We start from the raw sequence: 22,267 nt of genomic DNA, 5'->3' as shown, positions 1-22,267 counted from the left end.
ATGGTACGTTTCTTTACAGTCAAAATATTACGTCAAATTCAACTGCTATAATAGTTTTTAAATTTTTTCTATCTAGTCATTCACGAAAATTTAATAAAATAAAAGATTAAATATATATTTAAAAAATTCTATGTTTAAAAAATATAGAATTTGCATACTACAAAATATTTCAGTGTGTATATGTCATCCACGCAATGTGTGCATAATACGGAACGTTATTTGTTATTACGGCCGCCATAATACAAATAACTTTTTCGGATTTTTGTGATTTTATCGACAACTCTAGCTTTTTCGTGGACTCTGATTTGCCTCCTCACCTTCTGACCTTTGCGAGTACTATAATTGACCTTGATTTGCCTTTTGATTTGGATTTTGTACTATGGCGTCGAAACATAAGTGTTTTATTCCTGGTTGTGACCGTGAATGAAAAACGTAAGTACCTATATTCACTAATTAATGTTCCGACTTTGGACGAGTGTTGTGTCTACCGTCGTAAATTTAAGTTTGATGTAATCTAGCTGAAGGATTGGTGCTTAGTGGCGGCTTATCAAGCTATTTACAACTCGGTTGCCAAAAGAATGGACCTGATACCGTATTCATAGCAACTCGGCGATACCGTAATGGATCGCGTTCGTAGTTCATCGACGCTCAAGCGAAACCAAGAGTAGAAACCAGTATCCCGCGCGGCATTAAACTATGAACTCCATATCATTGGTACAGGCCAGGATTTGAACCCACAGCCTCTCGATTGAGAGGACGAGGCCTTATCCATTACGACACTACGGCTCTCCGTCATGCTGGTTAAATATAAATGTTTTTATTGCAGGTGAAACCACCAGTACCAAGCACCAGGTTCCCCAATCCTCCAATAAGGATGCTGGAAGATTCAGAAAATGGACCAATGCTATTGGTGGAATGTTATGTGTGGAGTATTATAAAAAAAGAAATAAATGTCGAAATCCTTATCCTGATGTATTAATTTATCCCCGTTATTTTATTCACGTAGGTAGGTATTTAATAGATACAAATAGCTAGAAATAAATCAAAATACCTATGTATTACCATTAGTGCTATATATGCATATATGAAATTTAGTTCCTGGGCACATCTACAGCTGGCGCTGATATCATCGTGTGACTGATAGCTCTATTCTCAGAATAATTAATGTACTCTGTGATGAACAACTTCAACAGCTGATGGCAAATTTGTTTTAGCACAGAGAAAAAAAACAATAGTTGCAGCATTAGTTACAGGCATCACAGTCAACTTTATTATTCCAATGCATGGAAGTTCCAATGTTACTAATGTCTGTAAAATCAATTCTGCAAGATAATACTTACCCAATAACGAAATCTCTCTTGACAAGAGTCTCAAGTGCATGCTTACACGAGAATCCCTCTTCAACTGAGCTCGCTAGACTCACTTGTTGATATCACTCCCCAGAGGAACTGCCAGTATCGATGTTACATTGGTTAAGTAGGTAGAAACCTAGGTACAACTTACTTGTAGTAAACTGATAAGTATATACTTTATTTATTATTATTATTTAATTCTTTATTGCACAAATATAAAAATACATGTACAAAAGGTGGGCTTAATGCTAAGAGCATTTTAGTTAGAACGTTAATGGTAAGTTCGACGACTATTCCTAGGTGACTGTCTCCATACCAGAGATAGGTAGTTAAGTAGGTATAGTAAAGTAACTGTAGGTGGTGCTATGATGAGGAATATCAACTTAGGTACTGTTGCGGCAGCTGTAGCACATCTTAGGAGAGCGTGCAGGCCGTGTAGCTGTGATGTGGGTGATTATGGATGATGTTAATGGATGACGATGAGGTAAACCTGCCTTCGGGAAGAGATAAGTACCACCATAATAATAATACGCAATTAAGCTGTATCACATCAAACTCATCATCAAATACCTACTTACCTGATTCCGCCTTGTTCAATGTAGGTATAAGGTATAAGACAGTCGACCCCTATGATTGATTCTCCAAAAACTTATTTTGTCTTGTTCAATCAATAATAATAGACCATTACATTTATTGATATAAATTAAAATTTTCATGGTGAAAAATTACTGAAAAATGGTTGGTGTGGCGCGGGAAAATCGGGAAATAATGGGAAACGGAAATGCAACTAAAATAATAAAAAATACACGATTGTCTATGGTACAATTAGAAAAATGTTGCCAGTATTGGAACATATTTCGTAACGTACACTGCATACAATAATCACATCAATGTTCTAGTTAGGTAAATAAAAAAAATACTAAAAGTGCCGACGGAAAGGACGAGGACGTCTGAAAGCTGAACGACAAAGACGTCCGAAAGTGATCTGGCACGACACACACAACTGTCCCAAAAAGACCTTGCACACTATCAGTTGCGGCTGACAGCCGCGTCCGTAAAGCTACGTACAGACCGGCCCAACGAACGCCCAACGGACGCCCACCGATGGATATTTATCATACATAATACAGGGCAGATTGCAGCAACGAAGGTCAACGAAACCCGTTTGTTGGCGTTCGTTTGGCCAGTCTGTACGCATTTTAAGCGGCGTCCGCTAGTGTGTCGACGTCTTTAATCACAGATGGCGCTATCAAAACACGCGCGCTTCTACTATTTAGTAATCTGTGACATAGCTGCGTACTCTGTATTTTCTGTCAAATGTCATATGCTTATGTGTCATCGTGACATACAAATGTCAAACACAACATTTTGTTCTTGATTTTTCAATCTTGAATTACAATTTTCACAATATTTCCCTGAAAATGGTGGCGGAGGAAGGTGATAACAATGTTTTCAGGGGTTTTATGGATGCAGTGTTCAGAACTGTGGATGCTCCAGTGACATGGTTCAGAGGTAAGTTGATTGCGGTGTTTTTGTTACGTAAGCTGATAGGTTCTCATCTGTACCAGTCACAATAATATTTGGGTATTTCAGAGACTGTTGTGGAACCAAACCAGAAGAAGTATCCGTGGTATCACCAGCAGTTCCGCCGCGTACCGACCATCGACCAATGCCACTCCGACGATGTTGTCTGTGACTTCGAAGCAAATCTACAGTTCAAACGTGATAGGTTAGCTTTTTGGTATTTTAACTGTTGGTTTTATTGAAGCACCCCATTATATTTTGTATTCTTTTAGATCTAAATGACATATTTTCTTTCATCTTAAGCTCCAAGTACAACAGAGTCTAAATAAATATTTGTTGATGTACATTTTTTCAGAATGGTTGACTCTGAGATCTTGGGTATCATCAGACACCGTTACGAGGACTGCATGATGTACGAGAGGCCCGACCACTTGACAGTTTGCAAACCTCTTCTAGAGAAATACAAGGATGCAGAGGAAGCATGGTTCATCAAATGTAGGTTATATTTGAATAAAAAATATGCATGCATAAGTTTTGTGGGACCAAGCAACATAATACTCTCTACTAAGAGGTAGGGACCAGCAAATATGATTTGTGGATTTCCATGAATATTGTGGGGATTTATCACATGATATTTTGGTTTTTATCATGTTTTTATTCAGCCAGGTCTGTGTTTGTCATGCATAGTGAAAGGTCTAGAATCATCCATTCAGATTGGTTTGCCAGTACCTATAATCCAATTTTCCTTACTTGGCACAAAAGGTAAACAATCTTTGTGTCTCTTTTTAATCAAAATATTATTAAACAAGTAAACTACAGCTAAAATAAATGATTTGATTACCAAATTAATCATTTTTGCTGGTAAGTATTTCATTGCTTGTTAAGTTTTATTTTATTCAAATAAAAAGACACATAAAAATTGATTACCTTTTGTGACAAGTAAGAATAAATGTAACTCTGCCCAGTGCTATAGGAGGCATTTTCATCCACAGTGAGTGGTTTGTGTGAAACTTAGATGCTGAAGCATTAGGTAAGCTTTGTTTTGTCCAGGAATTTCATGAGCCTTTTAAATCATGACCAAGCTAATATCAAATAACTATTATAATAGAACCTATATTAGGGATTGTGGAATATTTGCATTCTTCAATCATCTATTTATGAACAGATGCACTATACTACTGTTTCAACCCTTGCCATATTCACCGAATCATCCACTGTTGTAGCCTTTTATTAGATAAGAAGTTATGAAATATTGTTTTGTTTACTATTTCAGATGGTGATCTTGGTGCTTACGGTGATGCGAGGAAAGCATACATGAAGCAGAAACACCGCATGATCTGGGAGAGGCGCCACGGCCCGCTGTCCAACCAGACCAAGGCAGAGTGTTGAAGAAGAAACATGGTGGTCAAATAACATGTATAAATAAGTAGATGCTAATAAAGTTAATGCAATATATGCTTGGTTTCAATTATTTATGTAAGTACTTTGCTATCTATAACCTATAAATTTCTTGAATATTTGTATCAAGGTTTGTGTAAGATTTATTTAAAAAATAAACAAGTTTTCCTTCAAAAATACCATTTATTATTCAACACTACATTCGTTTTTCATGCAATACAGAAACTGACATACTTTAAAATATTGATTTCCACTACTGCAACTACTACAACAAGAAAAAAAATATGATCACAGAATTATGAAGATGTTGACAAAAAATAAACCACATCTTACATTCTCCTTCGACTTACGCTACTCAAAATGCTTATACTAGCTTAGAGTTATAATTTAAAACTTCAATATTGGTCAAGTAAGATAAAGCCTCCATTTACTAGCAGTTCAACTCAATAAACGTGCACATATTTTTGCATATAAACATGTACATATAATTTAAATAGGCAATAGATTTAGTTTCGTAACTCTGGTGAAACTATTCTAAAGACATCAAATATAATCATTATTAATTTTAGTAGAATAAGATTTAAGTTTTCGTGGTTAAACTGCTAATGGATGGCGCACAGAAAAACGACACATGTAAGTGTGTACTTAAAGTTCTGGCTACAGTCTAAAATATAAGTAAGTACTTTAAATAATTAGAAATTGACAATCAATTTTGAACTATATTATTTTGTTCAAAATGCGGACTGGCAGTGAGTTCGATAAAGTAGATTTGTACACTAGAAAGCTACACTTTACATAATATATGCAAGGGCCCGCTTACATATGTAACATATATATATATATAAGAAACAATATCTAACAAAGTTTGTTGTGAATCGTTACATTAAGTCCACGCTGTTCCACATCAATGACCATACACTTTACAAAACTTACATGAGTTAGGTAATCAGGCGTGTAGAAAACACATGTTGTACCAATCTTTATGTAATATTTAATTATGTACAATATATACATAGATGTCGATCATATTCTGATACTCTATTGCAATATCTCAACAAATATTAAACTTTCATTGGTTAGCTATAATTTTGTTAATTTATCTGCAGCGAGTATCATCTCTTCACATTGGTACGTTAGTATCACAGAACTAATGATAATAAAGTAGATTAAGGTACAATTTTAAATTCTTTGTTTATAATCCTCTAAAGGTTTCTTACGTTCATAAAATATAAAATCTAATAATAATAAAAATATGAAAACATTTATAGAAATAAGATTCTAGATTATTAGATTCCCTATAAAATAGGTATTGGGTTTATGTACGATTTATGTAGTCTTTTATATTTAAAGCTTTTGGTGGGGTAACCACAATACTGGCATTTCGTGGTGCTTTGTTGGCTACAATAATATAAATTAATTATGATTAAAGTACACCACAACAGACATTTCAATCACACATGCAGCCGTTCAGACAAATACAACAAGTTGCTGCGATTCAAAACAACAATACGTATTGTCCTTAACATGTAATAAAAATAGATAAAGCAATGTTGAACTATCTTATTGAATAATACATTTCAATATAATTCAATCATACTGGTGACCTACTCATGTGGAACGGCGTGGACCGTAAGCAAATAAGTCGAAAAATAAAATCGTTATTGCACTAAAGGCAGAGAAGCATATTTAACGTATTGATAATTTAATTACATGTTCTATGTACAAAATTTGTTTAAAAAATTTGAACATCTCTAATTGACTCTGCTTATTCTGTTTGTAACATGGAGACTGTCGATGAGTCGTCGCGCTTTACACAAACTCATACAAAATAGTTTGGCATTTATCAATCTTGCATATACTTTAAATCCGTAAGATTGTAAAGTTTTCCAAAAATTCACTTAGTTTTGGAAGTACATTTTGTAACGTTAGCATAATACTATTCGAGAACAACTAACATCGAAAAGCCACTCTAAAACATCCAGCAGTCGCTATGAGGAATCAATTGAGATCACATCAAGGGGTAAAACTTACAACAAAAATCAGTAATATGATAATTGTACTAATTAAATGAGGCGAGCATTCGAGAAATGTTAATGCGCACTATCCATTAAAATACAATTTATTCCTAAACTAATAGTTTCAATTCAAAATACAACTTCTTTGAGCCTCAAATAATAATAATAACCTGCCTGTCGACACGAGTTGTAGCTGATTCCAAGAATGATTTCAAACACCAGCGATTAAACATCTAACAAAAAAACAAGTTCTCGCTTATATTTTGATACATTATATACCAACAAACAAATAATAAATTAACACCTACACAAGTACATTTATCATTCTTGAAATGAAGGAATTGTACACTAGTTTACTTTAAACTGAGTTCAATACTGCATCATTTCAATCATTTCGATTGAATACTAGGAATATCATTTCATGAACAGAAGCAAGTTAAATTTTATTAACTTAAAGTAATAAATTAAAAAGAAACGAATTTCAGCGTTGTCTTAAAGTAGTAACTTACAGTTAAGTTTAGAAAGTTAGAACGATTCACCTTCAGATATTGTGCGTGATTTAATATTAATACATAATAATATAATGAGAATTGATTAATAACTGTCCTGATCATGAAATGACCAGAGCATTTAATTGTGCTTCCATGTGAAACAAAATCCACTCGAGAATCCATAAGTAAACTAGTAGTTAAGTTTCATATATTATCAGTCCCTAAAATCATAAATATTCAATAGCCTATATAATAATAAACTTACACGAAAAACGATTGTCAAAAGATAAAAATAAGTAAAACATAAGACTGATTAAATCTTATACGAACGTTGGATATAAAATTTAGACAGCCAGTTTCAGACAACTTAGAAAAAGAAACAATAAATATCATTGAAGGATAAACAACGATTCGGATTAAATAAAAATAAAATAAAACATATTTTAAATGATGTCAAACCAATGAAAAGCACAAAAGGAAAAGAAAATATACATGAGACTAAGCATATTAACATTTTCCATTTCATAAAAAATACATGAGCTTATACATCGCGCTGATTGAACACATTGATGACGATGTTTCATTTCATTTTCCCGCTGGCAGCGAAACTCATATAACCTTACAACGCTTAACATTTATCGAATGCGACCAAAGATTCTTAACCTAAATAAACACACAAAAATATATTATACAACAATCTAAAACATTATTGTTATTAGACATCACAATTTGATAGGACACTTTCATTAGTAGTCTAGTTGATAAAATTCGATGCGACCCTGAGTAAGTCTGGCTGTGAGAGACTGGACCGGTGCGTAGTAAGTATACGTTACAACTGGAAGGAATGCTTCTTGTATCGGTGGGTTGTGTCTAGGCAGCGTTGAATTGTGCGGCAAGACGGGTGCGACCTGGAAGCGAGAATTCACGTTAACATATAGGAATAGGTATAATAAGGACCTGCTACGTAAGTGAATGTGTGAAAAAAAAGGTCTTTAGTAAAAAGTCGCGTGACCAACAAGTTTCTATGGAAACTTTTTGCAAAACCTTGTATAAGTAATGTGAATCTGAGTATATCTTACGTTTAGCGTCCTGGCCGAGTAGAGCCGACGGGGTGGGCAGGGCGCTGGCCGGCGGCGAACACCAGATATTGCTCTTTGGAGATTCAAACACACGGGAACCCTGGATAAGAATTAAGTGTTATTTTTACGTCACAAGTATTCGACAGTTATATCGTTAAAATACTTTTAAAATTAGGGTTGGCCGCATTTGCACGGGATATGTCGATTTTAATTTATGTGTAAACATGAAAGTTCTTATCATACTCGGTGTGTCAAGCAATACACCCCTTGTTATAATGGGTGCTAGGGGTACTATACCTTCTGCCCACGCCTCACTATACTGTATGTAGGTGCTAGGGGGCTGTACCTTCTGTCCGGGCGGCGTGTCGTGTAGTGAGTAGTCTTGTAGAGGCGCCCGCTGCCCGCGCGGCACGGCCACGCCGGCGCACACGCTGAACCGCGCCGCGCCGTCCTCGGAGAACACCTCGCGGTAGTGGCGGACCAGCTCGAGGACGTTCTCGAAACCTGCAGGAAAGAGGGGGGTTAGGGTGGAATGATTTCGAAAAATCCGTTGCCCTTTACGGGGTTTTGAGACGTGACGTAATGAATATAAAATACACAAATGTGTGCATGATGAAGGAAATATTTAAAAGGGTTCAATAATTATTCTTTGTTTGGACTACAGCTGACTTGTGATCTATTCGTAATGAATATACATACCAAGACAAATGTGTTCATAATGAATTAAAGATTTAAAAGATTTGTTTTGACTGGTCACTAGACTATATTTGGCATCTACTAAGTATCATTCGAATACAAACAGCATTGGTTTATTGAAATACAGTTGAACTCACCAAGCTCCGTGCACGGGAACACGAGCTCGTATCGCTTCGTGTACTCGACGTATATCTCCGCGGGGGTCATGGGCTGCCCCTGCGCCGCCAGTATCTGCGCCACTCGCCACACGGTACGCCACGCAGAGTTCAACTCCACACGGCGATTCACACGCATCACCACCCCGGCTGTCTCTAAATGCTCTATGTTAGGCTCTTGCCCCGTAATCTCTCTGAAGGAAGCCGTGAAATACTCCTCGGTGGAACCGCGCACGCTGCGATCGGAAGACAAAGCGGCGGCGGCGGCTAGAGCAGCCGATACCGATCTGGGAGCGTCACCCGGCGCCCTCACTAGCCCTTCTTCAATCGCGCCTCCAGCCAACAACACTAGCGCTTCTAGAGAGTTCGCCTCTAGTATATCCGGTGCGGGCGAAGAGCCGAACTGATTGGCGTACGCGCTGGCCAATGAGGGCAGCGGGAGGGGGCAGAGGGCCCGCAGTCGCTGCCCGACCACCGCGCGGGCCGGACGTACCGCCAGCCGCACCTCGCGCTCGCCAGCCGCCGCCGCCTTCACCGACACCGCGTCCGGTATCAACTCGAACAGCTCCACTAGTTTAACACATCCGTAGTGAGCCACTCGGAGTTGACGGCCGAAGTGCGCGTGGTAGGCGGGCACGAAGCGGGAGAACTCCATCCTTAGGTTAGGCGTGTAGCAGAGAAGTTCGATGGCTTGGACGGCGAATTGTACGGTGCGGGCTTTCTCCTCTGGAGTAGGGGTTCTTCTTGGCAGTGAGATGGATCCGTCCTGGCCGAAGACTACGGCTTGCGGGGCCACTCTCAACATTAGCTCGTGTAGAGTGCACACTCCGTAGTCCACCGGCGAGAAGGCTCTGCCGTACGCGAGTTGGTAGAGTTGCGGGATGTCGTGCGGGAAGATGGCGCGGCCGGGCTGAGCTCTTAGAAGCTTCACGAGGTCGGTCGTCCAGCGCCGGCTCTGAGCCGCGGAAGATATCGTGATTACGCGGGAAGAGCCTGAGCCTAGGACCTGCGAACAAACATTTCATCATGATAAAGAGCCATTCTAAAAGAACCTTGATGACCGGCAGCAGCTGAGATAGTCAGCGGTTGTAGATGCAAAGGTCAACGTTCGATTTTATCTGTGCCAGCCGGCATTTAGTTAAGGATGTAAGTTATACTTACAACGATGGTGTTGCTGAGAGCGGCGAGCAGGTCGGGCAGCTTCGTGAAGCCGTAGTCGGCGACGCGGCACTGACGACCGAAGTGGTGGTGGAAGGCGGGGATGAGTCTGGAGTAAAACAAAATCAAGTAAATACTATGTTGAAATGTGCTTGATTAAATATTTTGACTCGAAAACATTGCGATTACTTATAGGTACTCATAATTCAGAACCGAAACCACTACCTATTTGGATTCATGAAAATCATTGGCTGCTGTACGGGTTTACCGTTGGAGGAAGATTTTTATGAGCAGTTTATTACTTTATAATACATAATATAAACTGGGATTGCAGGCCCAAAAACTAGGACGCTATTTTCTATGGGTAGCCACAGCCTATTTACCCTATTTCATTAATCTACGTACAACAGTCTGTGCGCGGCCGCTCGCGCTCGCCGGAACCACGCTCGCTGTCACATGGCTCTGTACCCACGTGACACAACAACTGTGCACATGACACACTCACTTGCTGAACGGTATGGAGCAGCGGGGCGCGGTGCGCAGTAGGTCTATGAGCTCTCTCTCGAACAGCGTCAGCATGGGCTCCAGCGCGGGCGCGGTGCGCGGCCGCTCGCGCTCGCGGGAACTGCGCTCGCTGTCGCCTGGGTAGGGAGGGTTATAGTTAGTATATATTGTAATAAATAGTATATTAATAGTATGTATTCACTGCAAAGCTTGAATGTTGTAAATTGACAATAATACATTTGTTTTACCAGAACTCGGTACAATCGGCAAACCTCGTGGGGAACGTTTTAATTAGGTAGTGTTCTAATATTGTAATTGGGAAAGTGTGCGGTGTGTCTTGCTTTGAGTGTCAATAGCTAGAGAGGATTAGATTGAAAGATGTACTTTTATATGAATATCGGTTTTCCTAGGATATAATCGGATAGATCTCATTATTTGGATGTCAAAGAGGAGTGTAATGGCGGAGAAGCCTATGTGCCATGGTGACTTTACCCTATCCTCCAGAGTAAAAATAAACCAATGATATAGCTACATATTCTAGTACTCACTAAACACACTGAGCGGCGAGGGCGTGTCCGTGCGCTCGGCGGCCGACGCGACGTGGGGCGAGGGCGCGTCGCGCACCGCCACGCCCGGCACACTGCGCAGCAGCAGCTCCAGGCCAAATGAGACGCCCAAATGAGCCAATACACTCATCTTTCCTTATCTATGTCTATTAACCATTTCTCCTGATCCAAATACTAGTACCGTCAGCTGCATAAGTAGAGATACACTTCTGTACCTTGTCAAACTGACGAACCGTCAATGTTTCATTGAATGGATAGGCGGTTTGTTAGATGGACAAGGTACAAAAGTGTATAGCTACTTATACAAAAGTGTATAGCTGACAATAAACCAATGATCTCGCTAGATATTCTAGTAAGTACTCACTAAACACGCTGAGCGGCGAGGGCGTGTCCGTGCGCTCGGCGGCCCACGCGACGTGGCGCGAGGGCGCGTCGCGCACCGCCACGCCCGGCACGCTGCGCAGCAACAGCTCTAGGGCGACCCCGCGCGTCGGCTCGCAGGTTAGAGGAGCGAAGGTGGCTTCATAGCATTCTACGAAGCTGTGGAAGGGGTAGGGTTGGTTAGGTTATATTGTTGGGCTACATATTGGTGGTAAATATAGAAATAGTGGCAGTAGCAACTAACTAGTAAAGGATTACAGAAGTGTTTATTTATATATTTCAGCAAATAAAGCAGTGATATATTATAAGGGAATGCAAAGGAAGGTGAATATGTTAAATGAAAATCTAAACCCTTTTCTAGGTTATACTCTCCTTCGAGTTAGTCTGGAAGAAATTAATCTAAGTAATAAGGCTGTCAAATGCATCCATCTCCATTTTGTATATATATATCTGTATTTGTACAATAAATAGCATCATTTATCTAAGTATCTTAATAAACATCCACCAACCTCAACAGCGGCAATATCCCTCCGTGGTTCTCCAGCAGCCTTCTAACATGTGTGGCCAGCACCGACACCTCCATGTACACCGGGGACAGGATCCGACTGCCATCCTCGTGTCCCGTGCTCAACACGGCGTGGATGTGGCACTTCCACGGGGCCTCCTCCATCTCCGCACTGGACACCGGAGTGAGGTCTACTAGTTGCACCATACGACCGAAGCCCTCGTGTATCAACACCGTGTCCTTCACTTTAGCTATGTCCGACGTGGTCAGCGCGCAGCAGTGACGGCTGGCGTATGCATCTCTCAATCTCAACAGCGGTAGAGTGTAATTCTTTTGGTCTAGGAGAATGGCCCTAAGCCTGGCGCGGAGCACGTCTAGATTGGGCGCCGGGGACGGCCTGCCAAGGGACAGTTCGAGCCTGCGTCCCGTCCATTGGTTGTCCAGCCGACGCTTGTGCACGCGCGCTATGGCCAGCCGCGCATCCCACTCCGATCTAAACACCACCGTCGCTATCGGCCCTTCCCCTGCCACCCACACTGAGACTCTAACCACTTGCACGTATTGGGAGAAGAGTTGCGTAAGCATTTCTTGAAGGGTCTTCGGTTCGTATGGTGGTAAGTTAGAGACGGTGAGTTCAGCGGTGCCGTCACCGGGTTCGCCCTCGCTGCTCTGCTCGCTGAAGCTGTTGGAAGAGTTCCAGGGCGAGATGGCGCGGCTGAAGCGCGAGTCGTCCACGCTGTTGCCCGACGAGCAGCCCGACTGGTCCAGGTTCACTGACGAACCTGGTGGCAGGAAATGGCGGTTAGGATGTTTCAAATAATTAAATCATGCGGCATAAAGCGAACTATTGTTAAATGCACTGGGTACTGGGTAATGATCACATAATTATTATAATGAGGTAAAAAATTACCTAATCAATTATATTTCATTGTAGAATACAAGAGGATGAAGTTACTTATTCTTCTTAGCTTCTTTGGTGACAACACTTGAGCTGACCTAGAGTTAGTCATCGGCGTAAAAGGATTAGCCAGTCAGATTATCTGCCAGTCGGTGACTACCCTGGGCGCCCCAGATTTAGATTTAAGGCATAAAAAATTAAAAACTAAAGTTTTCGTAGGCAGGTAGGCTTCTCTACAGTGTTTTTTTATTAATCACGGATTTAAACTAGTTTGCCTACCGTGCGTGCCGCGTATCTTCCTGGGCTTGCTGGGCGGCGGCGCGGTGTAGCGCGGCGGCGGCGGCAGCTGCTGCAGGGCTAGAGCCCACTCGTTGAGGGGCGCCACCGGCTCCACGGATGAGGCGCGACACTGACAGGAGAAATGGTAATGTAATGCAAATATGCAACAGCATAGAAGGACTATACGATAGCACAGACGGTAGTACTTAAACCTGCTTTTGGAGCGTTAGAGCCGCTGATACGATTCCGCTATATTTGTGTGCTGAGTACTTGTATTTGCCTAGTGTCTGATATATCTTTCTTTTTATGCTACGTATCTAATAATTTATAGACTCATATAGTAAAAGTAGGTCAATCTGAAGGGTACATGAACCGGGTAATCCCTAAAAAATTATTTCAATTATTTTAAGTCACTGATAAGAATCCACCCAATGCTCTCATCCAGTGTTCACCAGGGTATCCACTCAGAATGCTCCAAAAAATTCCCTGACTTTTCCCTGACTTTCCCTGACCATTTCAGAAAATTTCCCTGACCACAGATCAAAATAAAATCCCAATTTAAGTAATTAGATGACGAAAGCTTCAAGTTTTGCGTTTATTTGTTTGAAAGTTATTGAAACTTCGATTACGTAAAATATTTATACAGGGGGCTGCAAAAAGGGCATACTACAACTAGGGCGGAAAAACGTGAATCAGAAGGTCATTCTAAACTATTTTTGTTTTACTAAAACATTCACAAAAAACTTAGGTTTTCCACATAAAATTTGTTGATCGCGTGACTTTTTACTATGAAGAACCAAATATATATTTTCTAAAGCCCGTAATTTTTTTAAATTAACTACCTTTTTAATCACTTTTTTTGATTTTGTATATCATCATCATCATTAGCCATTAATAATCCACTGCTGGATAGGCATCTCTCAAGGAGAGCCACTACACTCGCTCCTCGGCCTTCCTCATCCAGCCACTACAGACTACCCACCTAAGGTCATCGGTCTAGAGAGCAGGAGGGCGTCTCACGCTATGATTATATGTTCGAGGTCTCTACTCGAGAACTCGTCTATCCCAACGGTTATCGGTTCCTCGGCAGATATGACCAGCCAACTGCCGCTTCAGCCTGCATACTATTTTGACAGCTATGTCGGTAACCTTAGTCCTCTGATGGATAACCTCATCTCTGATACGATCCATCAGAGAAACCCCAAGCATAGCTCTCTCCATAGCACGCTGAGCGACTTTAAATCGGTGGACCAGTCCTGCCGTCAGTGTCCAATATTAAATAAAAAAAATGGAAATCTACTGGTTTTAATTGCAAAAGAGGTTAGTTAGTTGAATTGTTTGAAGCTCACTTTATGCTAGGTCTAGTGCAGAGTACAGGTTTTTAAAGTACGCATCCTCGAAAATAACTATTTTTTTTAAATGTGTAAGTAAGAAAGCTGGCAGATAGCATATTTTTTTAAATTTTTGTATAATTTTTTTACTTGTATGTTCATTTCATGACCTTTCTTAGTCCTCCAATACCGAAAAAAATATAAAAAGTTATTTTATAGGTGCGGGCGCTTTCAAATTTCCCCCTAAGAAGGTGCCGCGAAAAGGCAGCGTTTCTGGAGAAACCCGGTTGCGCTGTCGTCGTATTAAAAAAAAGCTTGAGCTGAGTCACCCCCTTTTGCAACAACCTGTATAATGAGACATCATTTTACCATTCAAAACCTCTGAACTATATCAAGATCTACTTGTAGCTAAACTTTTGATAATTCTTAACACATATTTTTCTAAAGTCATATTTTTATTATAATCACTACTATTTACTATACTTTATACATATTTATTGTAATAGTATGGATGAGACAAAAATATTTATAAAAACTAAACGAGATTTTATTTTATGACTTCTGTATTTCACGTCTAAAATAATAACGTAAAATACTACAACTTTGGCAAAAAATATGCTTTGATAGTAGTTTTTCCCTGACTTTCCAGGTGGTCCATCAATTTCACTGACTTTCCCTGACCACCTTGAGCTTCCCTGACTTTTCCCTGACTTTCCCTGACTTTCCAGATAGTGGACACCCTGTTCACTCTGTAGGCCCCATAGAAGAAAAGAAATCTCCTCACCTACAGACAAAAAAAAAGCGAACACCCTGTATGTACCTGGTCGGGCGTGGGCTGCGGGCGCGGCGGCAGCGCGGCGGTGGCGGTGCCGTAGCCCTCGTCACTGGAGTAGGCCAGCGGCGCGCCGGACCGGATCAGGCGAGTGCCGATCTTACAGCCGAAGACGTCTTCGCCGTCCATGCGTTTTAGAGCCCTGTGGGTGGTGTTGACTTGTTAATACGCAGTTGGATGATAGATTCATTTAGGGGTGTACGAAAATAGCTTCCGTGGACTAGAGACTATCACCAGTCGCTGACCACACTGTCAGACTGTCACTAATAGGTATATCGCGATCTGCGTTAAATACTGCGTAGATGTAGCTGCCATCTGATTAGGCCGTGGTCAGTAATGTAGCTCTTCCATCCAAAGGTTGTCTGGTAGAGTTTGCTATAAGCAATAAGGCCGCCTCTTTGTACTGTTTTATTATTTGTAATTTTAGTTCTTGGTGCAAATAAAGTGTATTGTATTGTAATGCATTGGTAACAGACATTTGAAGAAGTTCCAAGTGAAATTTTTGTTTGAATTGCAGCATAGGGTAGGATACCTAAAGATGATGATCGTTTACACTACAAACGATCATCATTTCGTTGGATCCAACACAATGCGGGAATACCGTTACTAAATAGGTACTTATTAAACCCGTGGTGAACTGACCAAAACAATACCTACTCTCATTCGATACAATATCGTAAACAGCACATCCGTAAAAATATTTAATTACAGATAGCAGTATTTGTTGTCTGACCTCAAAACCACCGCCTTAACCATGTTATTGAAATATCAGCAATGATGTTGGTAAATATTAGGCACTTATTTCACTAACTTATTATCAGAACGAAAATAGTGTTTACCTGCTCAACCGTTTATGTAAGAAACTAAAAGTAGGTATACAAAACAATACATTTGGTTTGAGTAGGTATTTACAAGTTTAGTATGAAACAGCTGTATTTATGAGTAAGTATATTTATTTTTCAATATGTTAGGTAAATTTCCTGGCAACGGGGACGCCACTGATTAAATTCGACCCCGTATGGCGATCGTAGGTACCTACGTAGCTAGGTAATATCAACAGTTTTAAAACAGCCAAGCGAGACAAAGTGTTATCGAAGCACGTACAATTTGTAAATAACAAAATTGGCGCCGCATAATAAACGTATGTTTTGAATCCACTTACGTAAGTTTGCATTCGTTAACATACGTATTTGCTCGACCATTGTTAAGCTAAATACGTCATCAACGCGAAAGTGTGTTACGTCACGCATGTGTAAATTTTATTATATTGTTCTTATAAACCGAATGAAAATTTAGCTTGAAGAAACATAATTCCAGGCAAAAGCATAACTATCCTGCCTACACTATATTATCTTGGTACCTAAGCTAATTAATACTAAACCTAAGCAATTAACCCTTCAACAGTCAAAATATCATCTATATTTTCCTACTTCTACATAAGTAGACAGGAATTCTACCCATCGGTATATACAAAGGCACACCTATGGTTGTGATGGGAAGCTCACCTCATCCTATCCTTACTTATGTTCAAGAGCGTCCAGCCCCGCGTATGATTGTTTCTTTTATACACAACGAATCTATATTTCTTCCCGCCTGCCAAGCGTGGAGATTGCGGCAATAAAGGTGCATATTGGAAGCGGACTAAGAGGTTAGAGGCAGACGACGTCACGCAAAACTTGCTACGTCACTAATAGGTTCAATGGTTTTTATGGGCGTGTCCATGAGGGGTATGTCGCTGACTACGTCGACTTTAACTATTAAGACGTAGAAGGCTTTTAATAAAGACTGTGTATTTGTATTTTGTTTAAAATTTAACCGCGATTGTAGATCCGTAGAATTGAGGGCGGAAGGTCGAATCATGAAAAAACTATGCTTGGAGCTTCGAGCTCGACTGATTGGCATCAGCTGACTGCGTACAGGAGAAGATGGCATGACAAAGCCTAAATGTAGGCATAGTAGTTCGCAAGACCACTATCTGTATCGTCATTTGTATAACCTTCGGACGTCATCTGATGATGATTTGCATGAGCGACGCGATTGCAAAGTTCAGGCGTAGTACTAACTATTTTACCGGCTGTTCATCCGAAAATCAACTCTGATAACTATTAATTGAAATTAACATAAGAAACAAAACCCAGTACCCTCGGAATTTTCTTATCTATAGAAATATCGTAACGGAAAAATCAAAAGTTTTCATCATCACAAAAACAGCTGATTCGATTCGTATGCTAAACGATTTAAAACTATTGCAAAAGTAAGTAATTAAATTGAGTGTTCCTACTTAAATTCTCAAGTTCAATTTCACAAAAAGTCTCCACACAATTGAACCAAGACGCAATTTAAACGGTTTCCATTTCCACTAACCCAAAAAACTGAAATCCGTTAATTTGACGCAACATTAAACTAGAAACAAAAGAAAAACTCACCCAGCAGAGAGCAGCATTTTGTATAAAATATCACAGACTTTATCATTAACAACTAAATTGAATAATTAAAGCTATTTGAGTATAAAATTGAAGCTTAAATATATTGAATATCACTAGTGTTCTGGCTTGGGTCCGGCGGTGCAATGATTTTGAAAATGTAACAGCCGGATGACTAGGAATACTGCTAGCCTAATTAATATTTGAAGGTAGAAATTGTAACGGATCTACCAGTGTGAATAACCTACCCTAAACTAAAAAGATATACGAGAAAAACATAAAGGTTCCCACAGACGCAACGTTTTTTTACCCGTTCATTTATGTCGTCTTTTTACGGTTTTCAGTAGAAGTAGTATTCATCTATTTTATGAGTATTTCTAACGATGAGCTAGCTATTACAAAGTATAATAATGCCACTTATTCATAAATTACATACATATACATAATTATTTTACTATGTATACTGCACCTAAAATACCATTGAATGTAAACATTTGCCAAGTAACCTATAACTATCTAACATAATAAAATCTTCTCAAAACTCTCAAAATTATATTCCATTCTCCAGCCATATCAAAGCACATCATCATCCCAACATTCCCAACACAACACCCAAATCTCACCTGGAAGCCTGGTCGGGCGTCGCAAACTTCATGGTGGCGGTGTCAGCCGTGACCTTCAGCACCTTGCCCCCACAGTTGTCAGCGAGGCGCCGCAGCCGCCGCGACACGCGCTCGGGCGCCTGGTCCAGCGGCAGGTTTACCACTTCTATCTTGCTGGTGGCTTCGTCGTCGTACTCTTGATGGGTGAACTAGGGAGACGAGTTGCTATGAGTACATCGGGTAACAATTATTTTGGAAATAGGATTAGGAAATGCTGTAATGTATTTTATTAATGTATGTAGGCATGCATGCAATGTATTCAATTTACATTTTCGTGAGCTTTTATAAAACGGGCGTTCCAACCGCACTGTGTGTAGACGACCTTAACATGGCACGAATCATAACATTGAATTACAAAAATAAGAGGGTAATAAAATAATTAAATCAGGTGATCGAGATAGCGATTTTATGCAACAACCCTCACACAAAATCGGAAAGATTCGGTTGATGATACATATTTAAAGTTCAAAATTTACCTAGGTACTTATACAAATACCTAAAAAACTACACACCAACACCTAACTTTTATTTATGTTCAGGTTACGCGTTTTATGTTCACACACAACACAGGCGTAATTGAAAACCAACGTTATTGTTGGAAACCTGATATCATGTCTCCACTTACGAAAACATCTGATCATTGTTATGATAATGTTTGAATGGGTGCTGTTATTTGATGCGTACATACCTACCATCGTCACTCACTAACAAATATAAGTAAACAACCTTAAAAAAGCTCAATGGACTGTTTACTTATTAGGCATCATTATCGAAGGTATAATATGATAAAATGATAAGTTAGTATTAATAATTAATCCCTCTGTGGGAGTCTGTTATAAGGATCCAAAAATAAAACATACTTTCTTTAATGTCAATGACCTTGTGTAAATGCTAACTGGCATAAAAATAACACTATTACGTCTACCCATATACGTAAATAGGTACTATTTACCCTTGTACCACCCACCACAGTGACTGTAAATTTAATTATGGTGCTGAAATGAGTGTTTTATACATAAACAATCACGCATTTCAGGGCAAATTGCGGGGCAGGCAGTGGTTCATTGATAAACTAGTTCGCCAGTGATATGGCTACTTTTAGAGAATATCAAAAACCCATAATTGAATATTTTTTCCGCCATAATTTCATTTCATTCTGAATAGCTTCTTTCAATCAAATGAAATATAGGCTCAGGTTTTCAGAAAAAATACAACTAAAACGTTTTTGCGCGTCCTACTTTCATGTTCACATGAAGTGCCAGATTCGTGTTTTAGTGTGTAGTGGCATTGAGTAGTTTATACACAAGAAAATATAAAGCTTTCAGATTAATATGCGGGGACATCTCACACATGAGTAATATCAATTGCTTACCGGAACCTTGGAGTTCCTTGGCAGGTGGGCAGTCAGCTCATTGTAGCAGTAATGAGATGAGGCTACGGTGATCAGAGCTGATGAAGTGTTCTGCTTATGCACTAGTATCACATCCATGTTCTTCCTGCAACGTTAATTACAGCTTAGAACAGATAATTTATCTTGATTACTGTGTAATTAGTATATTTAGGCCAAGGCTAAAAGAAATACAATACATATTTTGGCAATTAAGAGATATACCAGTGCTCCTGCCATAAGGATGCACTGTTGTGCTGTTCGCAATGTTTATTAGCTCGGAGTATTTTGTCCCAATAACCTATGAATCAAATACAAACCTATATCTAAAGTCACTGAGGTCAGCAGCAAAGTTGATGTCACCAGAAATAAGAAGCAAGGCTGCTGGAGCGGAGTGGAGCTCCCCAAACCTCCTCATGCATTGCCTCAGCTTCTCGTCAGCGGCATTCTTCTGAGTTCCACACACATGAATCAGGTTAACCTGCAACAACATCGAGGTTAGCCACCTGATAACACACAATGAGTGTATAAGATTATGGAGATAGGAAATGTAATGTTGTAGCGTGTGTTAGCAATAACATGTGTTGAAATTGAAACTAATAACATGAACTTGCAATTTCCTATGTTTATAATTAATTGCACAGAGATGAGATTTTGTTGGTTGATTGGTTTCATTGTTGGTGTATGGTTGTTTTTACCTGGGCGTCATTAAGTTCCTGAAGACGTAGAGGAGATTCTTTCCTCACATCGCAGACCACTACAAAATCAGCCTCCCGTCTACCCTGCAGGAACTTGGAACGGATGGCTGATACTACATCTATAGCTGAGCAACCCCTTGGCACCTAAAACAGAAATAGAATAATGAAATTCTATTCAACAAAGGAAATATCATTGTTAAACCCATAACACAAGTCAATTTGCAATTCATGTGAACTCAGTGATTTCAAGTAGGTAGTAAATTTGCAATGCATAGCTCTCCATCTCCCGCCATCCTTGGTCTATCTGTTTTCTGTTTACAACTCAAGAAAAATTCTATCTTTTAGGAAACATTTATTTGCCTTCAATGTAGTAGTATCACTTTAAAGCTCATAAAAATATGTTATTTTATTTCTTCTATCAGCAATCTCTAGCAGTTATTGTAATGATCAAAACATTTACCTTCTGATACTATATTTAGACACACTTGATAATATCTATGGAACTAGATAATAAATTAATTATTACAAAGCAAGTTTTTCCTTGTAAACAGCATAATATTCTCACCTGGCAGTTTTCAATGTCCCAAAATATTCCTATGGGTACATTGGTAGACCTCTGCTTGTGTCTGAACCGGGGTCGAGTGGCCCTGGTCCTCTCGGTGCTAACAATACTGTCATCTCGCACAACACCACCCATCTCCATCTCATCAGAAGACTCATCATCGGAAACATCTGCAAAAGCAACATCAACTTAAAATGATGACTTTAGAAGATTATGTTTTTATGAGTTTTGCCACTTCGTTTTCTTTTCTCCTTTAAGGCAAGTAGGTAAAATAGGTCTTGACTTGACCATTAGTGTGTTTTTAGAAGTACTAATTTATCGAGTGGCTGTGTAAGTAGGAGTCAGGCAAGAGTGACACGGATCTTTATGCAAAACAAGGCAAGAAAATGACACGCAATAGGAAGTAATGGGTGGCCTCAATAATATTGTCACAGACATTATTATGAAACAGTGGACATCTGTTGCTAGACTGCAGACAGATCCGGCCTAAAATTATTTAACTCATGCACGTGGGGATTGTCGGAAATATCATACCTGTAATCCAAAGACGAGGAGGCAATGGTATTTTTATCGCAGGACTGGAAAATGTCGTTAGACCTTGAGCAGAATGACTTCTTGCTCCCTTGCTTCTCAGTTCCATCATATCGAAACCCTTAACTAAACTCATGTTAGGCAGCAAAAAATAACGGAGAATCAGAAAAAATGAAAGTTATCCCCCAGCATATGCTCAAAATAACAAAGAGCAAAATGGTCTGATCAGTTGAAGTCAAAAAAGGTATCGTAAGATGTTGACGATACGTTACACTATACTTAAAACAACACACACACACTAAATGCTTAAATCCGATAAGATTTGCGTCTTAAAAGTAAACATTTATACAAAATGTACTAATTTAGAAATAATCCACAATCTGCTACGCCATTTCCACAAAAACAAATCATTCGGTCAATGTATTGAACGAAATCGTTAAATTGAATGAATGAATCCAGAAACTATCAACAAAAAACACCTGTGCAAAGCCGGACTCACAATCATCTTTACAATACAGCCTGGCAAAAAAGAGTAGAAAATAAGTTATCTATTCATTTGTTACTTTGATACCTTTATTACAACTTAAAGATCGTTATATTTTTTTCTTTAACCAGATCTTCGTTAAAAAAAACAAATTGCCTTTTTTTCATTTAGAAATAAATAAACTGTTATTTGTTTGTTCGTTTCCTAACAAAATACTTCAACACTTTTAATAAAACATTCATCAGATTCTTGTTGTCGGACACCATCCTTGCAATCAAGTAAAATGTATATGTGCTGAGTGCTTAGTCCGTGTATGGTATGCCGTATGTTAATATTTTCGGCATATCAAACAGCAA

General features: G+C 39.4%; 2 protein-coding genes across 2 annotated transcripts; one reads left to right on the top strand and one right to left on the bottom strand.

Moving 5' to 3' along the window:
- Window positions 1-2,686: 2,686 nt before the first annotated feature.
- LOC119691421 (NADH dehydrogenase [ubiquinone] 1 beta subcomplex subunit 10) lies at window positions 2,687-4,329 on the top strand. The gene is made up of 4 exons (XM_038108724.2): window positions 2,687-2,864; window positions 2,946-3,081; window positions 3,232-3,371; window positions 4,150-4,329. The coding sequence occupies exons 1-4, from the start codon at window positions 2,774-2,776 to the stop codon at window positions 4,263-4,265; spliced, it is 483 nt and encodes a 160-aa protein (XP_037964652.2). The 5' UTR covers window positions 2,687-2,773; the 3' UTR covers window positions 4,266-4,329.
- Window positions 4,330-4,437: 108 nt separating this feature from the next.
- LOC105391523 (meiosis regulator and mRNA stability factor 1) lies at window positions 4,438-21,854 on the bottom strand. The gene is made up of 16 exons (XM_048626655.1): window positions 21,431-21,854; window positions 20,900-21,066; window positions 20,335-20,478; window positions 19,957-20,117; window positions 19,622-19,745; window positions 18,211-18,398; window positions 15,153-15,306; window positions 13,002-13,131; window positions 11,829-12,606; window positions 11,303-11,478; window positions 10,374-10,509; window positions 9,872-9,977; window positions 8,693-9,716; window positions 8,206-8,363; window positions 7,860-7,959; window positions 4,438-7,688 (listed from the first exon to the last, which is right to left on the bottom strand). The coding sequence occupies exons 1-16, from the start codon at window positions 21,561-21,563 to the stop codon at window positions 7,651-7,653; spliced, it is 3,717 nt and encodes a 1,238-aa protein (XP_048482612.1). The 5' UTR covers window positions 21,564-21,854; the 3' UTR covers window positions 4,438-7,650.
- Between the last annotated feature and the right edge of the window lie 413 nt (window positions 21,855-22,267).

This window comes from Plutella xylostella, chromosome 17 (genome assembly GCF_932276165.1).
Source record: "Plutella xylostella chromosome 17, ilPluXylo3.1, whole genome shotgun sequence".
Classification (NCBI taxonomy): domain Eukaryota; kingdom Metazoa; phylum Arthropoda; class Insecta; order Lepidoptera; family Plutellidae; genus Plutella; species Plutella xylostella.
Note: the sequence above shows the minus strand (reverse complement) of the source record. Positions and strands in the feature narration are given on the sequence as shown.

Bases quoted from the DNA above. Each gene is read 5' to 3' on its own strand.
- LOC105391523 (XM_048626655.1), bottom strand. From the start codon at position 21,563: ATGAGTTTAGTTAAGGGTTTCGATATGATGGAACTGAGAAGCAAGGGA. The intron at 21,067-21,430 runs GTATGATATTTC...TTGCTTTTGCAG, and splicing joins TCCTCGTCTTTGGATTACAG to ATGTTTCCGATGATGAGTCT. The intron at 10,510-11,302 runs GTGAGTACTTAC...CTCCCTACCCAG, and splicing joins CTCGCCGCTCAGCGTGTTTA to GCGACAGCGAGCGCAGTTCC.
- LOC119691421 (XM_038108724.2), top strand. From the start codon at position 2,774: ATGGTGGCGGAGGAAGGTGATAACAATGTTTTCAGGGGTTTTATGGAT. The intron at 2,865-2,945 runs GTAAGTTGATTG...TGGGTATTTCAG, and splicing joins TCCAGTGACATGGTTCAGAG to AGACTGTTGTGGAACCAAAC. The intron at 3,372-4,149 runs GTAGGTTATATT...TTACTATTTCAG, and splicing joins GGAAGCATGGTTCATCAAAT to ATGGTGATCTTGGTGCTTAC.